Source organism: Schistocerca nitens, chromosome 5 (genome assembly GCF_023898315.1).
Source record: "Schistocerca nitens isolate TAMUIC-IGC-003100 chromosome 5, iqSchNite1.1, whole genome shotgun sequence".
NCBI classification, from domain to species: domain Eukaryota; kingdom Metazoa; phylum Arthropoda; class Insecta; order Orthoptera; family Acrididae; genus Schistocerca; species Schistocerca nitens.
The window spans coordinates 637899628-637922645 of NC_064618.1; the positions used below are offsets into that span (position 1 = coordinate 637899628).

Here is a 23018-nt window from a genome sequence, read left to right on the forward strand (position 1 = left end):
ACCAACTGATTTGTATATAAGTACAACATAACTTCTGCACAATTTCAGTGCAGTAATGTGTTCATTGAAAATTTGTGCGCGCGCGCGCGTGTGTGTGTAAGTATAATCTAACTTCTGCACCATTTCAGTGCAGTAATGTGTTCATTGTAAATAAGTATTACAGTAGTTGTATTACATGTTTATTACCTTATAAATAAATAAAAAAAACTTTTTTATTTTAAATTCAGTGCATTAGTATTTGTAAAATGACTCTTAGTGTTCATTAAAAAATGACGATCATTCCACTTGGGACCTGTGGAATGGTACATTAGCTTTTTTGTTTTAGTTGTAAATATTTGTCATGTATTGTTGTTTTTCTGACATGTTCCACATCCTGGAGGACCTCCTCACTACGGATCAATTGGAATGAAAGTAAATCTAATCTAATCTAATCTAATTGTTACATACCCTGTATATAACAGATGTAAGCCCAAGTTCAGTAAAGTATAAATCTGATTACTTACTTTGTATATAAACTCTTTATTCCAACTACAAAGAATGTACACTTGGTATAAAAGAGAGATCATGTCTTTTTAAATGCAAACAATACTCATATAAAATCACATGTCTGTAACATAAAGACAGACGTACTGCTGCAGCAGCAGAAATGGTTATCTCACAGGGTTGTCCCTCCTCTGCTTTATACTGAAGAGCACTTGGTTTGAGTCATCACCACTCTCATCTTCACTGCTGCTGGTTTCATGGACCAGGAATTTTACATGGGTCTCACCCTCTGCAGACAGCAGGGGCAGCTTGTCAGTAAGTTGGTATTCATCCTGCCTGTTACCACTGGAGTGTAGAGCCGCCGAGGTGCGGCCCAAAGTGTGGACCATTATACCTGCCATGCACAACAGCAGGCCGACGAAGTTCACAGGACTCATGCGGTCACCAACCAACAGTATGGCCAGCAACAGCGTCATCGCTTCCTGAAAAGTGTGAAATGAGTTGTAGACACATAAAAAATCAGTTCATATGATGTACCTTTGACACTCCAAAATTCTGAATTTTGTTTCCGTACCATGAAAAACCAACCACTTTGCGTGAAAGTATGACACCATCTTAAATCCCATATCATAACAAGTGCTACTTTTTACAGTAAAGTCTGTATACTTAAAACATGCAAAGCAATTACAAAACCAGCTTTTCTGGGGGCAGAGGTTTATGGGATGTATCTTGTGTAATACAATGTCACTTTTAGGTCTGGAGTTATTTCAGAAAACTCATTATTTTTGACTAATACAGAATATTAAGTCTTGGAAAGTCACTTCTAAAAAAAAAAAAAATGTGTGTGAAATCTTACAGGACTTAACTGCTAAGGTCATTAGCCCCTAAGCTTACACACTACTTAACCTAAATTATCCTAAGGACAAACACACACATCCATGCCTGAGGGAGGACTCGAACCTCACTTCTGAAAGTGTTTGGAGTGTTGCCTTGCCTGCAAGTGACATGTGGAGAGTGTCGTTCAATAAATAATGCGCCACAATTTTTTTCTCTGAATATATTTACTCTTAGGAGTTAGAATTTGGTGACAATATCAGTCAACATTCCTTTTACATGTACTGTTTCTCAACATATTCAACCATCACATTTTATAGCATTCTGCCAGCATTGTGTAAGAGCATGTATTCCCTGTCAGTAAAAGCTTGTCCTGTGTCCTTACCCATTGTTTCAGTTCATGAATTATGGCCTCACCACCTTGAAAGAGAAAGCATAAGTAGCCCAAACAGATGGAAGCCTGAGGGTCTGGGCTACCATGTAGATGAGATAATAATGTCCAACGCAATGTGGCGATATGTGCCTGGATTGTGAGAGTTGCATGTGGACATGCATTGTCATGTTGAAACACAATTTCTTTCTGATTCTTGTCAGATCAAACATGGAAACATGTTTCAATGCTCACAAACAGCTGTAGAGCCAACTGTCAAGTTGTGATGTGCCAGCCTACACAAATAATGGCATTCTTGCAATTCACCAAGTCGTGAGAGCTGGATGTGAGGCTGTGACAAGCCATCCTTAACATGGCTGATCATGCAGTTCAGTTTCTGCATTTCATGATGCATGAAATCTCTGTACGCATCATTCAACAGTACTCCTACAACTACATTATTATCATACACCACATTCAAATATTTCATACACTACATGCAAATGTTTACAGATGTTCCCCAGGCTTCTTTTTTTGCAACTAACTGTTCAATTACATCACATTTGCTTGTAAAGAGTGTCTCGAGTAGATGACATTTTGACAGTACAGCTCTGACACTGAATGTAACTGAAAAAGGTGCAGAAATTTGCAGCATCTCAAAGGATGTTTCCCTATGTATGCTAATGGGTGTAATTTTTTTTTTCCATCACTATTTATTGGACGACCCTTGTAGGACAACCAAGAAGAGTACAAATGCTTTTGAAATGTGATGTTGCAGATGAATGGTGAAGAATAGATGATTAGAACTGATAACCAATGAAAAAGGTAACAAACTGAGTTGAGTAGGGTAGGTCTTTATGGCACATCCTGACTAAATGAGGAGATACATGGTGTGTTCAAAAAGAAACTGAACTTTTGCTGTATAACCTTTATTGCTTATTGTCCAACATTTTAAGAACAAAATAGTACGCTCTACTGGCAATACACCATTCCCATCATTTCTTCCAGTTTTGGAACACCTCCTGGAACACATTTTGTAGGATGGCGCACAAGTTTCCCATCTCACTGTCCTGTATCTCCTCTATGGTTTGGAAACAATGTCCTTTCAATGTGTTTTTCAGTTTGGGAAACAGGAAAAAGCCTGCTAGGGCTAGATCTGGAGAATACGGTGGATGGGGCACTACGGGAATGTGGTACTTTTCTACATAGCTGCAGACAAGGAGTGACGCGTGGGTGGGCACACTGTCATGATGCAACATCCAACTCTGGTCTTCCCACAGGCCACACCTCTTCCTGGGCACAGGATTCCCTGGTAGACTTCCTTGTTTAGCATCTGACCATGTGGCTCAAATTCATGATGGATAATGCCTTTGTAGTCAAAAAACACAGCCAACATCACTTTGTTCTCTGACTGATTCGTGTTCTTTTTTTGGACGAGGTGACCCCTTGCCCACCCACTGTGACGACTGCATCTTTGTTTCAGCATCATAGCCATACATCCACGTCTGATAGCCTTTTATGATGTTCTTAAGAAAGTTTTCATTTACACTAACAGTGGCAAGCAGTTCCTCACACATTTCAACATGGGTCTGGTTTTGATCTTCAGTCAACATTGCATCTCAAGTTTTTCACTCAAACTTTGATGGCATGAACCTACACTGATGCCCACCTCCTCAGCAACTTCCCAGACACTTAAACGACAATTTCTGCGAGTCACAGCACAAATGAAATATACATGCCCATCATTTGTTGATGTGCTAGGACATTTAGACTTAGAATCGTCACAGACCGACATTCTGCCCAGTTCAAAACATTTCAACCACTCGTAGCACTGTGTGTGAATCGTACAGTCCTTCCAATATGTCTTGGCTAAGCATTTGAAATGTCTCTGTGAAAGTTTTGCCAAGTTTGTAGCAGAATTTCACACACACATTGTTCTTCAAGCTCCTTCACTGAAATAATCTGATAAGCAGACTGTACACTTGCTTACTTCAGCGGCTGTGGTTCGCTTGCTAACTGCCTGAGAGACATGAGGCAAATGGCAGGTTGTTGTCTAAGCCTGCAGCTAGCTGCACTCAGTACCCGCAGCGCACTCTCTCTGCTGGTTGGTGCGCTACTTCAAAATGTCGATTTCTTTTTGAACACACCTCTTATGTTGATGGGACATATGCATTGGCATAAAGAAATAGTGTGAAGCGAGACCACGGCTCAACAACAGTATGCAGGTTGAAATGGATGTAGGTTGGAGTAGTTACACAGAGGTGAAGAGGCTTGCACAGGACAGATTAGCATGATGACCTCTACCACACTGAAGACCATCACCCACAACAACAACATAAAATATCTATGCATGTTGGTTCAACTAAGAGTTGTGAAGCTTGTCCCAGATCTTCAGATGCAGCAGTTAACTATAGTAAAGCTTGATGCTAACCTGCAATTTTAACCCCCTAAACCATAACACAGTTCTAATTTGGGAAATTTAATCTGAAGATCAGGTGTACCATGCCAACATTATTCGCCAAACAACACTAATGGATAGCTAAGCTAATGGTGAACACTTTCACATGCTTATTTACAGTCAAAACAAGAATGGGGCCTGTTCATTATTGTGGGTTTACCTTCACTCAAAATGTTTCTATGGGCAAACAGACAACAACATTAGTTTGTCCAAGTCTGCAAAATTCTGTAGGTATTTAGAATTACAATGACTATTTGGAAGCATAATGATATTGTTCATTACAAGTTACAATTTCACCAAATGAATGGCTCATTAAGGACAATAAATTTCAGACCTAAGTCCATCTTCAAGCAAGAGCCTACATTTCCTTTCAAACTGCATTTTGTTTCAGGTGAGAAAGTATGTTATTTTCCTAAAATAAAACATAATCAGTCTGTATTTAGTTTGAACATGAAATGTAAATTACTGGCTGAAGATGGAGTCAAGCTTAAAAATAGTTGTGGTTATTTAGTTGGTTAGTCACTTATTTGCATGTTCCATGGAGCTAATTGTGATTATTGTTGTTTTATCGAATGTGTTAGTTATTTTCCAATTACAGTGTGAGCAGTAAGGATAAAGTTTTAATTATCACCCCCAAAATAGTTATGTAATTTCTTTGTTTGTTTCTTTGCAGGTACACCTTACATGTCTGTAGTCATGGTACACATTGAAATCCCTGCGCCACAGTAACAGTACGCTTCCAGATAAGTTAAAACATGGAGCAGACTACTGATACAGTGGAGTATTGTGCGGCAATTAGTGTCTAGTATTTTAGGTGGGCAACATAGCAACAGGCCATGCTGAGTTGGTGGAAGTGTATGGCAGCAATGCATCATCACATGACACAGTGGTTAACAGGTGCAGGCATTTCCGGTGAAGAAAATAAGCCTGAATGAAGAAAAACAAAGTGGCAGACCATTTCACTGTGGAGGACCAGGTTTCACAAGGGATGTGGAGGCCCTGGTTGCCAAAGACTGGCAATAGAAGAAAAAGTTAAAATCAACCACGGACCAGTTTTCAACATCTTGCATGACATTCTGAACATGGAAAAAATCACCAGCCAGTGGGTTTCGTGATTGCACACATCCATCCAGAAAGCCCGACAAATCCAAGCAGCAGCAGAAATATTGCAGCTGTATTGGCCAATCCATATGTCTTAATTTTTCTGCCAGCTCACTAAAGGTGAGTGCTGGGTGTATTACTGTTCCAAGACAAAGGAGCAAAGCAGTCAGTGGAAACTTGAATTTACCACCACTAGAAAAGACGAAGTCCAACCACTGTTACAGGAGGACATGATGAGGTTTTTTTTTTTTTTTTTTTTTTTTTTGGGGGGGGGGGGGGGGCTTATAGTGTGGTGGCAACAGATTATGCTCTTAAGGGGGCTAAATGTCACTGGAACCTCCTGGTGAGATTACAAGACGCTGTCATGGCAAAGAAGTGTCACAGGAAGCTGTCCCATGTGACATTTTCCTCCGTATCAGTGCAACTCATTCTGCACAGGACACAGTCACACACACTGCTTCTTTGGACTATAAATTTTGCTTAATTTCCTCTTCTCCTGACATGGAGCCCAGTGACTTCTTCCTCACTGCTCAGCTGAAGAAACCATCATGTAGCAAGCATTTACAGAATGATGACGAGGTGACTTTCAATTTGGAATGTTTCCCAAACAGTCAAAATGCAGGTTTCCACAATGAAGGTCTCTGTCAAGTCATCCATTGTCAGGGAAAATGTGTTGTGCTGAATGGTGGATGTGTAGAGGAGGATCAGCAGGCATCACCAAGTTTAATGTTCACAACTTTATTTTTTTCAGAATGGTTATTGAAACTTTCTGACTACCACTTGTACTGACTCTCAGTGAAAAATATGGTAAATGTCTTTTATAAAAATCTTAAGCTACCTGATTTCAGATTGTGTTTGAAGTTGAGTTTATTACATGGGGGTGAACATTAATAAAACCAACAAACTGCAGGGTTGCACTCCTCAATAGAAACAGAGGAAAAAGGGTCCAAAGAACACATGTCCGGAAATGCATCGTTGCCACGGTAGATCACACTGAAGGATGAAAGTTTCTCTGATCATGTGTCATTTGTTCCTTGTGTGTTGCAAGTTGTGTGATTGAGGCAGCACACTGTAAGCAGCAGAATGGTCCAGTACTTATGTCGAGAACAAGCCGAAATGTTGTTTGTATATGGCCAGGCAGATGGAAACAGTTGAAAGGCCACACAGCTATACCAAAACAAGTACCCTCACAAATATCAACCACATCACACAACATTTCAAGCACTTTTTGGACATTTGTATGATCATGGTTCCTTTCAGGCAGACGAACAGGCAGAGAGGTGGTGGACTGTGTGTACACCAGATCTGAAGGACCGGGTTCTACAGTATATTGAGACAAACCCTAGTACAAGCTCCAGGCAAGTGGCCTAACAACAAGGTGCAAGCTGAAGTACAATTATGTGTATCTTGCATGACAACTGCTACTATCCCACCACCTGCAATGAGAACAAGGATTATCAGCAGTGGACTTCCATCTATGGAAAGGTTTTTGTTGATGGTATTGGGACCAGACCATCATGATTATGCAATTTCTGTCACCTGTCCTCTTTATCGACAAAGCAGCCTTTACCAGAACTGGCACTATCAATCTGCATAATCATCTTCTGCGGGCTACAGACAATCTTCATGAGGTATCTCATAAGCATCGGTTCAGAATCAATGTGTGGGCAAGGATTCTTGGTGACCACATATCTAGACTGGTTTATTATTCCACAACCCCATGACGGAGGAATGTGCCTGAACTTTCTGCAGAATACTCTACCTGAGCTGCTTGAGTACATTCCTTTGGCATTGCGACAGGTTATACATGATGGAGCACTGCCCTACTTCTGGATTATAGTTTGCCGACATCTCAACAACATTTTCCCCAGACGTTGGATAGGACACAGGGACCCTGTAGCAAGACCTGCTAGATAACCGGACTTAAACTTCCTGTATTTTTACCTCTATGGGCATCTGATGTGCAGACCCTTCAACGACATGTTCATGACACCTGTGATGCTATTCGGAGAGAGGTTGGAACGAGCGAAAGAGTGCAGCAATCCACGATGCAACATGTGAATGCATGCACTGCATCCCTTGGAGGCCACATTGAAGACCTGTTGTGATGTGGTTCGATGCACCTCTGTACTATGTTCTGGTATGACTTGTTGTCACTGCACGCTCACCCTCCATTTCTGGACGCATGTTCATAGGATCTTTTTTACTCCATTTCTGGTTGGAATCCGTCGCTGCAGTTTGTCAGTTTTTTTAATGTTCACCCTATGTATTAGACTCTCCCCATCACTGGGTAAATGGACAAGATTTTTTTAGCTGAATACCTCACTCTCCTTTATTTTTGGTCACACAACAGCTGACTGATTTCTTGGTCTAGTATAACAATTATGAATGTTAAAGTTGTTTTCAAACTGCAACTGACTGTTGGTAACGAACTTCACAATGGAATAAACGTACTGTGAGGCCATTGTCCGTAAGTCAAACTGTTTAAAGAACTGTCTGCAAGAGGATCTTGAGGGCACATATAATTCTTATTATATGCTTTGGTGCAACAAATGTGTTCTTCCTCAATGAAAAGTTGTCCCAGGAAATGATGCAATTAGACATTAGTTCAACATAATAGGATAATTTAAGAAGATCTGTAAAATGTTACTTTCAGTTCAGCTCCTTATCAACATAAAAAGGTCAAGAATTCACACTATTCTGTTTCATTTGTCAATTTGCCTTCATACTAAATAAATCACTCTTTTGATGGAACAGTGACAGGTTGCAGTGATTTTTCTCATCATTACACATATAAAATAGTAACATAATGCTGAAGAAAGTCACGGGAGAATTACACTGATGAACCAAAACATTATGACCACCTGCTTAATAGCTTGTTTGTCCATCTTTAGAATGAAATACATCATTGATTCAGTGTAGGTTTGTGGAGGTATGTGGCATTAGATGTCTACGCACAGGTCATGTAATTGGCTTACATAACTGGCCGCTGATTTGTGTATACGGCACACAGACCGTGCTATTGAACGTCAACATTGAGCATACAGAGTTCAATGTGCTGCTGAACACTCAGGAACAATGCGACTTGAGCATACGGTACATGGGCCCAAACGAGCCATACCCGATAACAACGCACTCCAGCAGCACTTGCAGGATGTTTCTAACTCGTAAATCACACTGTTTACTAAATGGGTGCGTGTAAAATTCCCACATTAACTCTATCAAAATGCACATTTCCTCCATCGCCCATAGGCTAGTTACATTGTTCTATATGTAATATACACAAATAAAAACTTCAATTATCCACGTACATGTTTCAAGACGGAAAGGAATGTACCATGTCCAGGCTTATAAAAGTTCTATTACAAACAGTGCGATATAAATTTTTTAATAGTTCCCCACATAAGATAAGCATTATTTTACCATTCCCACATTTTAGTAAAACCCTAAGGTCATTCTTACTTGATCAATGTTCCTACCCAGTAGCAGAATTTTTGCAACATGTGAATTATGAAACGTAAAAGAAAAAGGAGCAAAATATCGTTATACAAGTAGCGCAAGCTGTCCTGTAGATCAAGCCAATCAAACAAACTCACTACTCAAAAAAGGGTGAACTCATATTTACATAACATCAAATACTACAGTACGTGTCAGAACCTATTATGTGCATGTCAGGGGAAAAAAAAATTTTTAGACGTGAACAATCGGCATTTCATGCATTTCGATAGAAGTCAGTAACGCTACTCGCTACGCTAAACTGACAACAAACCTCATAAAGCCAATTCTAATATATTGCCACTTGCTAAAAGCTTTAATTGTAGCTATGATACTAATTGAAATTTAATTATAACAAATTGTAGCAAGAAAAATGCATTTTTGGTGGATCCTCAGTGTGTTGTTGCCTTCAAATGGCATACTCTCATAACACGCAAGTTACAATAATACTTTTGCCACGAATAAGATGTTTCTCATTATTTTTTCCCCAACGAATCACACAGTTAACAATGGGTTTTCGAGTGATTCTCAATTTGCTGGCGTTCAGAAACGTCATATATATGTGTAGGCTTGAAATGAATGCCAATATGGCACCTCAAAACTCTGTGCTGAAGGGAGATGGCATGCATGTGACGTAGGTGGCGTTGTGCCATCTCATTGGTCAACGCTCAGACGCACGGTCTGAATATCTGACCTGCCAGATATTGCCCTGCACAATCGGGAAGACTCCCGAACGTTCTATTCCACGCTATGACGTCAGAAACTGGGCACGCTCAATGCTCAACTTTCTGCTGCACAGTCCGTTTGTCAACAGCTTTATAGTGACCCATATGGGCTCCATAAGCTTTACATCAAGTGAATTTGGTAGTCGAGACATCAACGTGAGTTCACTATAATGCTCCTCCAGCCACAGTTCTGGCTCAGAGACACAGAAAATTATACTGCTGAAAGATGGTACCACTGTCAGGGAAGACATCAGGCATGAAGGGATGCAGTTGGTTCGCAGCTGTCAGTGTGTCTTTGACTACTACCACAGGTCCCATGCTAGCACAGGAGAATGAATCCCATAGCATAGTACTGCTCCCAGCAGCCTGCGTCCTTGGTACACTGCACATTTCACGCTGCTGTTCATCTCGATGATGGCATTTCTGGAGATGGCCAGTGACCTAATGTAGCAAAAGTGTGATTCGCCCAAGGAGTCAACATATTTTCATTGATCAATGGTCGAATCTCAATAGTTCCATCCCCACTGCAATTATAAATGATAATGTCTTTGTGTCAACCTGTGAGTACAGGTGTGGTCTGCTGCGGAGCTCCATATTCATCAATGTACAATGAACAGTGTACTCCAAAAAACACTTGTGTGTGCATCGGCATTGTGCTTTTTTGGCAGACATGCCTCAGATCACTATTATCCTACTTTACAGAGAAGATGAGCCTGCAAACTCCACGTTCGGTGAAGAGTCGTGGATGTCCAACCATTTAGCGCCTAGCGGTAGTTTCACTGTCCTACTTATTTCTGTAGATGCTCATGACAGTAGCACATGAACATTCAACCAGCTTCACTGCTTTCAAGATACTCGTTCACAGGCTGTGCATAATAATAATAATAGTAATAATAATAATAATAATAATAATAATATAGGAGCACTCACTACACTAAATATACACACAAGGCAGAGATCAGAACAAGCCAACACACAGAAGAAACCCACAAAACCAGCATGGCAACACAGGCTACAGACCAGAATAGAAAAACTGAGAAAAGACATCGGACAGATAACACAATTTATAAGAAATGAAATGTCAGACAAAAAACGAAAAAGGTTAGGTAAAACCTCACAACAAGAAGCGATAGAGCAATTAGGTGAAAAGAAGCAGAAATAAGCATTGGCCAAACGACTTAGAAGATACAAAAAAGTGAAAATAGAAGGAAACAAAACCAAATATTCAACACAAACCAAAAGAAATTTTACCAGACAATAGATAACACACACATTAAAATAGACAATCCACCAGACATAACAGACATGGAACACTTCTGGAGCAACATATGGTCAAACCCGGTACAGCATAACAGGCATGCACGGTGGATACAAGCAGAAACAGATACATACAAGATGATACCACAAATGTCTGAAGTGATAATTTTGCAACATGAAGTCACCCAAGCAATTAATTCTACTCACAATTGGAAAGCCCCTGGAAAAGATAAAATAGCAAATTTCTGGCTAAAGAAGTTCACCTCAACACATTCACATTTAACTAAATTATTTAACAGTTACATTGCAAACCCATACACATTCCCTGATACACTTACACATGGAATAACTTATTTGAAACCTAAAGATCAAACAGACACAGCAAACCCAGCTAAGGATCGCCCCATAACATGCCTACCAACAATATACAAAATATTAACTTCAGTCATTACACAGAAATTAATGACACATACAACACAGAAAAAAATTATAAATGAAGAACAAAAAGGCTGTTGCAAAGGAGCACGAGGATGTAAAGAGCAACTGATAATAGATGCACAGGTGACACATCAAGCTAAAACTAAACAAAGGTCACTACACTACGCACACATTGATTACCAAAAAGCTTTTGATAGTGTACCCCACTCATGGTTACTACAAATATTGGAAATACACAAAGTAGATCCTAAATTGATACAGTTCCTAAACATAGTAATGAAAAAATGGAAAACCACACTTAATATCCAAAAAAATTCAAACAATATCACATCACAGCCAATACAGATTAAGCATGGAATATACCATACCAAGGAGACTCATTAAGTCCTTTCTGGTTCTGCCTTGCTCTGAACCCACTATCCAACATGCTAAATAATACAAATTATGGATACAATATTACTGGAACATACCCACACAAAATCACGCATTTGCTATACATAGATGATCTAAAACTACTGGCAGCAACAAATCAACAACTCAACCAATTACTAAAGATAACAGAAGTATTCAGCAATGATATAAATATGGCTTCTGGAACAGACAAATGTAAGAAAAATAGCATAGTCACGGGAAAACACACTAAACAAGAAGATTACATTGGATAACCACAACGACTGCATAGAAGCGATGGAAAAAACAGATGCCTATAAATATCTAGGATACAGACAAAAAATAGGAATAGATAATACAAATATTAAAGAAGAACTAAAAGAAAAATATAGACAAAGACTAACAAAAATACTGAAAACAGAATTGACAGCAAGAAACAAGACAAAAGCTATAAATACTTATGCTATACCAATACTGACCTACTCATTTGGAGTAGTGAAATGGAGTAACACAGACCTAGAAGCACTCAATACACTTACACGATCACAATGCCACAAATATAGAATACATCACATACATTCAGCAACAGAAAGATTCACATTAAGCAGAAAGGAAGGAGGAAGGGGATTCATCGACATAAAAAACCTACATTATGGACAGGTAGACAATTTAAGAAAATTCTTTCTAGAATGAGCAGAAACTAGCAAAATACACAAAGCAATCACTCATATAAATACATCGGCTACACCACTGCAATTTCATAACCCCTTCTACAACCCTTTAGATCACATAACATCAACAGATACGAAGAAAGTGAATAGGAGAAAGAAAACACTACATACCAAGCACCCATATCATCTAACACAGCCACACATTGATCAAGACGCATCCAACACATGGCTAAGAAAGGGCAATATATACAGTGAGATGGAAGGATTCATGATTTCAATACAGGATCAAACAATAAACACCAGATATTACAGCAAGCATATTATTAAAGATCCCAATACCACAACAGATAAATGCAGACTTTGCAAACAACAAATAGAAACAGTAGATCACATCACAAGCGGATGTACAATACTAGCAAATACAGAATACCCCAGAAGACATGACAATGTAGCAAAAACAATACATCAACAACTTGCCATACAACATAAACTAATAAAACAACATGTTCCCACATACAAGTATGCACCACAAAATGTACTGGAGAACGATGAATACAAATTATACTGGAACAGAACCATTATAACAGATAAAACAACACCACATAACAAACCTGACATCATACTCACCAATAAAAAGAAAAAATTAACACAACTAATCGAAATATCCATACTCAATACAACAAATATACAGAAGAAAACAGGAGAAAAAATTGAAAAATACATCCAACTGGCTGAGGAAGTCAAGGGCATGTGGCACCAGGATAAAGTTGACATTATACCAATTATACTATCAACTACAGGAGTCATACCACACAATATCCACCAGTACATCAACGCAATACAGCTACATCCAAACTTATATATACAACTACAGAAATCTGTAATTATTGATACATGTTCAATTACCCGAAAGTTCCTAAATGCAATGTAACATATACCGTACAGTTAAAAGGAGTCACGTTTGATCAAGGTCTGCGTCACTTTCCATTTTTAACCAGACTTAACGTCTGAGAAAGTAAAGAAATAATAATAATAATCAAACCTTTGTCAAAGTCATTTATTTCAAAGGATTTCCCCATTAGCAGCCCATAGTATCACTAGGGTGACCCCCCCATATGTCTTTGCTCTGCTTACATACTTTTGTTACCACATCTTGTGCCCACAACGCCACCAGACAGCATCAAACGTTGCAGTGGACAGTGTCACGACGTTGTGGCTGATCAGTGTAATATATACTAAGAGGATTATCTGTTGTTGTAGTGGTCTTCAGTCCTGAGACTGGCTTGATGCAGCTCTCCATGCTACTCTATAATGTGCAAGCTTCTTCATCTCCCAGTACCTACTGCAGCCTACATCCTTCTGAATCTGCTTAGTGTATTCATCTCTTGGTCCCCCTCTTCGATTTTTACCCTCCACGCTGCCCTCCAATACTAAATTGGTGATCCCTCGATGACTCAGAACATATCCTACCAACCGATCCCTTCTTCTAGTAAAGTTGTGCCACAAACTCCTCTTCTCCCCAATTCTATTCAATACCTCCTCATTAGTTATGTGATCTACCCATCTAATCTTCAGCATTATTCTGTAGCACCACATTTCGAAAGCTTCTATTCTCTTCTTGTCCAAACTATTTATTGTCCATGTTTCACTTCCATACATGGCTACACTCCATACAAATACTTTCAGAAACGACATCCTGGCACCTAAATCTATGCCCGATGTTAACAAATTTTTCTTCTTCAGAAACGCTTTCCTTGCCATTGCCAGTCTACATTTTATACCCTCTCTAATTCGACCATCATCAGTTATTTTGCTCCCCAAATAGCAAAAATCCTTCACTACTTCAAGTGTCTCATTTCCTAATCTAATTCCCTCAGCATCACCCGACTTAATTCAACTACATTCCATTATCCTCATTTTGCTTTTGTTGATGTTCATCTTATATCCTCCTTTCAAGACACTATCCATTCCGTTCAACTGCTCTACCAAGTCCTTTGCTATCTCTGACAGAATTACAATGTCATCGGTGAACCTCAAAGTTTTTATTTCTTCTCCATGGATTTTAATTCCTACTCCGAATTTTTCTTTTGTTTCCTTTACTGCTTGCTCAATATACAGATTTAATAACATCGGGGTTAGGCTAAAAGCCTGTCTCACTCCCTTCCCAACCACTGCTTCCCTTTCATACCCCTCGACTCTTGTAACTGCCATCTGGTTTCTGTACAAATTGTAAATAGCCTTTTGCTCCCTGTATTTTACCCCTGCCACCTTCAGAATTTGAAAGAGAGTATTCCAATCAACATTGTCAAAAGCTTTCTCTAAATCTACAAATGCTAGAAATGTAGGTTTGCCTTTCCTTTACCTTTCTTCTATGATAAGTCGTAGGGTCAGTATTGCCTCACGTGTTTCAACATTTCTACGGAATCCAAACTGATCTTCCCCGAGGTCAGCTTCTATCAGTTTTTCCATTCGTCTGTAAAGAATTTGCGTTAGTATTTTGCAGCCGTGACTTCTTAAACTGATAGTTCGGTAATTTTCACATCTGTCAACACCTGCTTTCTTTGGGACTGGAATTATTATATTCTTCTTGAAGTCTGAGGGTATTTCGCCTGTCTCACAACACATCTTGCTCACTGGATGGTAGAGTTTTTTCAGGACTGGCTCTCCCAAGGCTACCAGTAGTTCTAATGGAATGTTGTCTACTCCGGGGGCCTTGTTTTGACTCGGGTCTTTCAGTGCTCTGTCAAACTCTTCACGCAGTATCATATCTCCCATTTCATCTTCATCTACATCCTCTTCCATTTCCATAATATTGTCCTCAAGCACATCGCCCTTGTATAGACCCTCTATATACTCCTTCCACCTTTCTGCTTTCCCTTCTTTGCTTAGAACTGGGTTTCCATCAAAGCTCTTGATATTCATGCAAGTGGTTCTCCTTTCTCCAAAGGTCTCTTTAATTTTTCTCTAGGCAGTATCTATCTTACCCCTAGTGAGATAAGCCTCTACATCCTTACATTGGTCCTCTAGCCATCCCTGCTTAGCCATTTTGCACTTCCTGTCAATCTCATTTTTGAGACGTTTGTATTCCTTTTTGCCTGCTTCATTTATGCATTTTTATATTTCCTCCTTTCATCAATTAAATTCAATATTTCTTCTGTTACTCAAGGGTTTCTACTAGCCCTCATCTTTTTACCTATTTGATCCTCTGCTGCCTTCACTATTTCATCCCTCAAAGCTACCCATTCTTCTTCTACTGTATTTCTTTCCCCCATTCCTGTCAATTGTTCCCTTATGCTCTCCCTGAAACCCTGTACAACCTCTGGTTCTTTCAGTTTATCCAGGTCCCATCTCCTTAAATTCCCACCTTTTTGCAGTTTCTTCAGTTTTAATCTACAGTTCATAACCAATAGACTGTTGTCAGAGTCTTACAATTTAAAACCTGGTTCCTAAATCTCTGTCTTACCATTATATAATCTATCTGATATCTTCTAGTATCTCCAGGGTTCTTCCATGAATACAACCTTCTTTCATTATTCTTGAACCAAGTTTTAGCTATGATTAAGTTATGCTCTGCGCAAAATTCTACCAGGCGGCTTCCTCTTTTATTTTCTTAGCCCCAATCCATATTCACCTACTATGTTTCCTTCTCTCCCTTTTCCTACTCTCGAATTCCAGTCACCCATGACTATTAAATTTTTGTCTCCCTTCACTACCTGAATAATTTCTTTTCTCTCATCATACATTTCATCAATTTCTTCGTCATCTGCAGAGCTAGTTGGCATATAAACTTGTACTACTGTAGTAGGTGTGGGCTTCGTGTCTATCTTGGCCACAACAATGCGTTCTCTGTGCTGTTTGTAGTAGCTTACCCGCATTCCTATTGTTTTATTCATTATTAAACCTACTCATGCATTACCCCTATTTGATTTTGTATTTATAACCCTGTATTCACCTGACCAAAAGTCTTGTTCCTCCTGCCACTGAACTTCACTAATTCCCACTATATTTAACTTTAACCTATCCATTTCCCTTTTTAAATTTTCTAACCTACCTGCCCGATTAAGGAATCTGACATTCCACACTCTGATCCGTAGAATGCCAGTTTTCTTTCTCCTGATAACGACGTCCTCTTTAATAGACCCCGCCCGGAGATCCAAATGGGGAACTATTTTACCTCCGGAATATTTTACCCAAGAGGACGCCATCGTCATTTAATCATACAGTAAAGCTGCATGCCCTCGGGAAAAATTATGGCTGTAGTTTCCCCTTGCTTTCAGCCGTTCGCAATACCAGAACAGCAAGGCCATTTTGGTTAGTGTTACAAGGCCAGATCAGTCAATCATCCAGACTGTTGCCCCTGCAACTACTGAAAAGGCTGCTGCCCCTCTTCAGGAACCACATGTCTGTCTGGCCTCTCAACAGATACTCCTCGGTTGTGGTTGCACCTACGGTACAGCTATCTGTATCGTTGAGGCACGCAAGCCTCCCCACCAACGGCAAGGTTCATGGTTCTCTATTGAAAGTAATTGATCGTCATCTATAACATGTAAATACAAATCTGAAAGAAGGTAACACTATTAAGATAGAAAAGTTAATTTAAAACTGTTGCATCCATTCCACGCCCTCTTCAAATATGAACTTTATGTTGCGATTCCTTTCCTGCACGTAACATGTTCCCATGTCCTGTGGAAAGCAACTGGCATCTCATTCAGTTTATGGTAAAAATATAATTAAAACGCGTGCACAATTGAGTGCGCATGTGCGTGTGCCCCCCGCCCCCCTCCACACACACACAGTTTACATGAAACTCAGCAACGCAGCTGCTGCAACAGCCAGTATGATCTTCAAAATGTGTGGTGTGGCTGCATACATAACACTTAAGGGAGAATGCAAATCAAAGGGAAAAATGCCTCAAAAATAAATGAGCAGAGCTGATGAATTGTACTAAGCAGCTTATGGGATACTGCCATTCACAAACTCATAAAGCTGTTTTGTGTGTATGTGGCTTGTGATATCAAGAATGCAGTGCAATTACAACCTTTGCAAGAGCAGGCATTGCCTGCAAGACGAGCGACTGTTAAAACTAAGCTTGTGCGACTTGTGGCTGTTTTCAAAAAATTTCAATTACAACAGAACTGAGGAGGGGGGAGGGTTGCAGTGTGTTGAGAGGTTTATTCCAATCAAAGTTGATAGTAGTTGCAATGGATCTTCCTAATTGGTCGTCAATACACCAGTGGTACATCAATTTCATGCCTACAAGTTTAGTGAATGTGAAGGATCACTCTGGCCACCCCACCACAAGAGAAAATGGCATACAATGCATGCAGGTAGCGGTATCAGTAGAAACTGAAATTCAATGACTGTTATTAAATAGATTCTGGTCATTACCCCTCTGGCTAGCAGGTGAGAGTGTTTAATGCTTCTAAAATGTCAATAAATAAAATGATGCCAACCTGATGTGCGCTACATTTCAGTGATTGTTAATTGTGTATGTTACTTCAGGTTTTGTAGAAATAAACATCAGCTACTCATAGCAGTCATTCCATCAAGAGCTTCCTACAAATGTACAATATACACAACTTACTACAAGTGTTGAAACTTGATGACAAGCCACAATTAATGCAACTTTCCATGGGTATTCTTGAGTGTTCAACTAAAGCTGCACAATAGTTAGTAATGTACAAATGGGACTCTATGTTTACAGATGTAGGCGATTATTTTTTTTTTTAAACAGTCTAATGTAATCAAGAAAATATTAAGTTACCATTAGAGCAAAACATCAGCTACACACTATCTGACCAAAAGTATACAGACACCCCACATAATGCAAAATTAACCACAATATGTCATGAGAGGTGGACCCACCAGTAAGGAGGTGGGAAGTATTGGGTTCTAACTACAGAAGCAGTAACGCCAGAATGGATCATCAGCCAGGAGAGCTCATTAACTTCAAATGTGGATTGGTCTTAAAATGTCACCTGAGTAACAGATCCACCAGTGACGTTTCAACCCTTATAATGCAGCCCACATCGTCTGTTGGTGATGTGACTGTTAAATGAAAATGTGAAGGAACAACCACAGCTAAACCAAGACCAGGCAGACCTCATGCGCTGATGGACATGGACCATCATGCACTGCGAAGGTGGTTGTAAAAGAAAATCATTGGAAGGAATCCAGTCAGCAGAATAACTGTTAAAACAAGTGGGGTACAACAGTCAAGCAGCTCATCATAAGCCACACATTCCCATAATCAATGTTAGTTAAGGCTCTAGATAGTGTAAGGAGTGATACCACTGGACAGTGGATGACTGGAAGCAAGTGGCACGGCGTGATGAATAACGCTATACCCTGTGCAATCCAATAAAAGGTTTTGTGTTTGGTAATTGCCTGGAGAATGTTACCTGCCTCCATGTGGAGTGCCAATAGTGAATTATAGAGGGTGTGGTGTACGGTATGGAGATTTTTTTTTGTGGTTAAGGTGCGATTCCATAACTGCATTCAAGAAAATACTACATGCAGAAGGGTATGAACACATTATACAGCAATGAGTACTGTGAATAGTACAAGAACAGTTCAGAGGCAATGCTTGTTTGCATTAGCATGACAATGCACTCTGTCATAAAGCAACATCTGTGACACACCACTTGATGGATATTAATATTCCTGAAATGAACTTGTCCACTCACAGTCCCACCGTGAACCCCATGGAACACCTTTGGGGTAAGTTAGAACAGTGTCTTGAACCCAGGCTCCAGTGTCTGACATCACTGCTTCTCTAGTTTCAGCTCTTGAGGAAGCATGGGCTGCCATTCCTCCATGGACATTCAAGACACCTCACTGGAAGTGCTCCCTGGCAGAGTTCAAGCCATCATGAGGGCAAAGGATTGAGACACACTACATTGATATCCACTAATGGGTGCCTGGAATTTTGATCATACAGTGTAAGTAAGGAAGCAGCAGATCACTTTACTTACAATTTAGCTACAATTGCAGAAGTCATTCCAAATTTTCATCAAACTTTGCTGAGCTCTTGGACTGACTCAGAGTGACCACATAAGAAAAGAGGATGTTTGACAACGATTTGGTGCTACTCTAATTAGGGATGAAGTTAGGGAAGGTTTGCTTTCTTGTCACAATTATATAATGAGAAGGCAAAACAACTTTGTAGAAAACTTACTAATCAAATCTGCCTGGTGTCTTTACAGTAGCGCTTTTACTATGCCAATACGTATTTTGAAACGCAGCTTCATCATCAAAGCTTCAGTTTTTATTGATCAACTTTTATTGTGAAGTCAACACAAGAAATGAATACCTGAACAGTTTGTTGTTTTCTGTTGTATCACAATGAAGTAACCTCCATGCGTTGCTTCACTGCAGAAGCCATTTCACTGTGATGGCACATACAATAGGAATCAGAAAAATTGGCAGATATGCATTCTTGGTATGTCGACATTGCAATGAATGTCCTTAGGTAATAGAAAACCTGATGATGAAATTGCTTAGAAATACACAACGGCGAAGTAAAAATGCTATTGGAAAGAAACTAGATGGATTTCATTGTTAAGCTTTCAATTCATTTCACAGTATTGGTTTCGCTAAAAAAAGCCTCTATGGTTATCATGAAATAAGACGATTCTGTTGCAAAAACAGCTCTCCTGTTTGAATCAGGTGACATATGACCACGTTAAAGACCAACAAAGCAGTGGACCAACAAGTCTCACATGCACAACAGTCAACTTAGTCAATAGTAGAGGAATATAGAGGAGATGCAGTAAGAATAAATACTAAGCACTAAGAGAGAAAGAGAGAGAGTATTAAGGAGAATAATGATTGTTTATTGTTAATACAAAGTACACATTAAGTTTCCACGATTTGCATGTTTTTTGTTACTGTGTACCGTGACTCAAGTGTGTTATAAGAATTGTGACTGGTGTTAGTTCTACAGCATCTTGTAGACTCCTCTTCAAAAACTTGTATTTTGGCAGCAGGTTTCAGAATACATATATTTATTTATGTCATTTGTAATTAACAATATTTATAATAAATGAAAAGCATCAGTTTGCTTTTGTTCTACAGTATTACTTTTATTGTGTTAACCAGTTTTTGGCTTACAAGGCCATCTTCAGACATTTATTAAGTATTTTCACCAAAGAAGTTACAATGTTTGTAAGCAACATTGGAAGAGAAGCTACACGTCTAGATTGAAGCAGAGGCATACAGTAAGTAACATCTTTGACTGTGGTGGTAATGCATTGAAAAAGTAAAAAATTGAACAGTAAATAAATAAAAATGGAGTAGACAGGAAAAATCTTTAACACAAAATAGGAACAGCATGCCTTCATAACAGTTCCTATTAATAAACAAAAATAATAAAATAAAATTAGTGCTTGGCAAGGCTGCTTCAGGAGGTATAAAACATGGAGAGTGATACATAAACCAATTAAAACAAGAAACAATTATCAATGTAACTACAGAATACATAAGGAACTTAAGCAATATCAATAAGATAAACAGAAACAGAAATAAATAAATAAATAAATGCAGGAAAATGGAGTTTGAGGGAACATACAGTAAATGCAATCTTTGAGAGTGTGGTGCTACTGCACTTTTAAAAGGTAAAAAGGCTGAACAATATACAAATACAAAAGGATCAAACAGGAAACATTGACATTACATTCAAAACTGTGGCTATGTAACAGTTTGCTTTAAATAAATGAACAAAGTAAAATTTAAAAAAAACAATATTTGTTGAGACAACTACAAGAGGTATTAAACATGAGCAGTAATACAAGTACCAGTTAAAAGAAAGCCTTAACAATTGAAACTACAGTCTATATGGAGTAAATAGACAACTTCAATAAATCAAAAGAACTTAATGAATACAGGAAAATGGGAATATGTAGGAACAGGCAGTGTGGGAAGTAATGAAAAACAGAGATCCAGAATGAGATTTTCACTCTGCAGCGGAGTGTGCGCTGATATGAAACTTCCTAGCAGATTAAAACTGTGTGCCCGACCGAGACTCGAACTCGGGACCTTTGCCTTTCACGGGCAAGTGCTCTACCAACTGAGCTACCGAAGCACGACTCACACCCGGTACTCGCAGCTCTACTTCTGCCAGTACCTCGTCTCCTACCTTCCAAACTTTACAGAAGCTCTCCTGCGAACCTTGCAGAACTAGCACTCCTGAAAGAAAGGATATTTCGGAGACATGGCTTAGCCACAGCCTGGGGGAGGTTTCCAGAATGAGATTTTCACTCTGCAGCGGAGTGTGTGCTGATATGAAACTTCCTGGCAGATTAAAACTGTGTGCCCGACCGAGACTCGAACTGAGTTTGAGTCTCGGTTGGGCACACAGTTTTAATCTGCCAGGAAGTTTCAACAACAGAAATGATTATATGAAGTTTAGGAGAGGGGAAATGGTGAGCTGTGCCTGGTCATTTAGGACCAAAGAACAATCTAAACAATGGGTTACCAAGGCAGAATCTGCACCAAAAAAGGCGAAGACCATTCCTTCGGCCGGAAAGGTTATGGCGACTGTCTTTTGGGATTCGCAAGGGATAATCCTCATCAACTATCTGGAAAAGGGTAAAACTATTACACGTGCATATTATTCATTATTGTTGGACCATTTGAAAACCAATCTACAAGAAAAACTCCAGTGATTGGACCGCAAAAAAGTCTTTTTCTATCCAGACAATGCACCAGCACACACCTCAGCAGTTGTTGCAAAATTAATGGAAATAGGATTCCAACTCGTTTCACATTCCCCCTATCTCCAGACTTGGCTCCCTCGGACTACTATTTGTTCCCAAATTTGAAGAAATGGCTGGCAGGACAAAGATTTTATTCAAACGAGGAGGTGACTTCAGCAACTAATAGCTGTTTTGCAGACTTGGACAATTCCTGTTATTCGGAAGGGATCAACAAATTATTAGAACAGCGTGGGACGAAGTGTATAAGTCTAAAATGAGACTACGTCGAAAAATAAAAAAGGTTTACCCCAAAAACGTAAGTAGTTTTTATTTTTGCACAGACTTTTCAAACGCCCCTCATATTTCACTCTTCAAAAATCTGGAGAACTTAATTTAGTTTTACATCCAATTTGCCCAACTCTGAGATGTAATGTAAGTAAATGCTTGGTAAAAACAGTACACAGATATACAGTAAACTTTCACACAGCCATCACTGAAACAAGCAGAACAGAAAAAGGGAAGGGGCCGACTTACCTTGACAATCCCAGCAATAGATAAAGTAAGACTTGACGTTTGGCAAACTACTAAAAACTCTGCAATTTCCATCAGATACCCAAGGATTGCTCCAAACAGAACAACACCTGCTGAATGAAGAATTTGGCTGGCACTATGATATCGGAATGTGTGACAGCTGCTTGCTATGCTATGACCTGCAGAAAATAAAGACAGTACATAATAAGCTAATAAAGAATGTAAAATGCAAGGTCACATCTGATGTCACTGCACCAGCTTCATAACCAAATAAGAAGTACTGCTCATAAAATATAATTTTTTTCTAGGTTTTAGTGTGAATATTCATCGTAAAGTTTCAAACAAGCAAAAATAAATTATGAGTACAATATCAAGGCAGTTGAGAATGCATCGAATAGATATAAAAGATTTGTTACCTCAAAAGTAGTTTACACAATCATCAAAACATTTATGCTTTGGAAGCAGAACAATTAAGCTTCTCCTTGAAAAAATTCTTGAAGCACTAACAAAAGTCACAAACCCAGTCACACACATCTTTGCACATTCGAAGCCGTGTGTGTGTGTTATTGG

General features: G+C 39.2%; 1 protein-coding gene and 1 non-coding gene across 3 annotated transcripts in view; both read right to left on the reverse strand.

Moving 5' to 3' along the window:
* Nucleotides 1-499: 499 nt before the first annotated feature.
* Nucleotides 500-23018, reverse strand: part of LOC126259209 (solute carrier family 35 member C2) — a 178781-nt gene continuing 156262 nt past the window's right edge. For both annotated transcript variants that reach the window (XM_049955804.1, XM_049955805.1), the window contains exons 6-7: nucleotides 22452-22627; nucleotides 500-965 (exon numbers count right to left, since the gene is read on the reverse strand). In XM_049955804.1, the coding sequence (XP_049811761.1) occupies nucleotides 651-965; nucleotides 22452-22627 (491 nt within the window). In that variant the 3' untranslated portion in view covers nucleotides 500-650. The remainder of the gene's footprint in view (nucleotides 966-22451; nucleotides 22628-23018) is intronic.
* On the reverse strand, nucleotides 21231-21305 carry Trnas-uga (transfer RNA serine (anticodon UGA)). The gene has a single exon. It is a non-coding gene; the product is annotated as a tRNA-Ser (tRNA).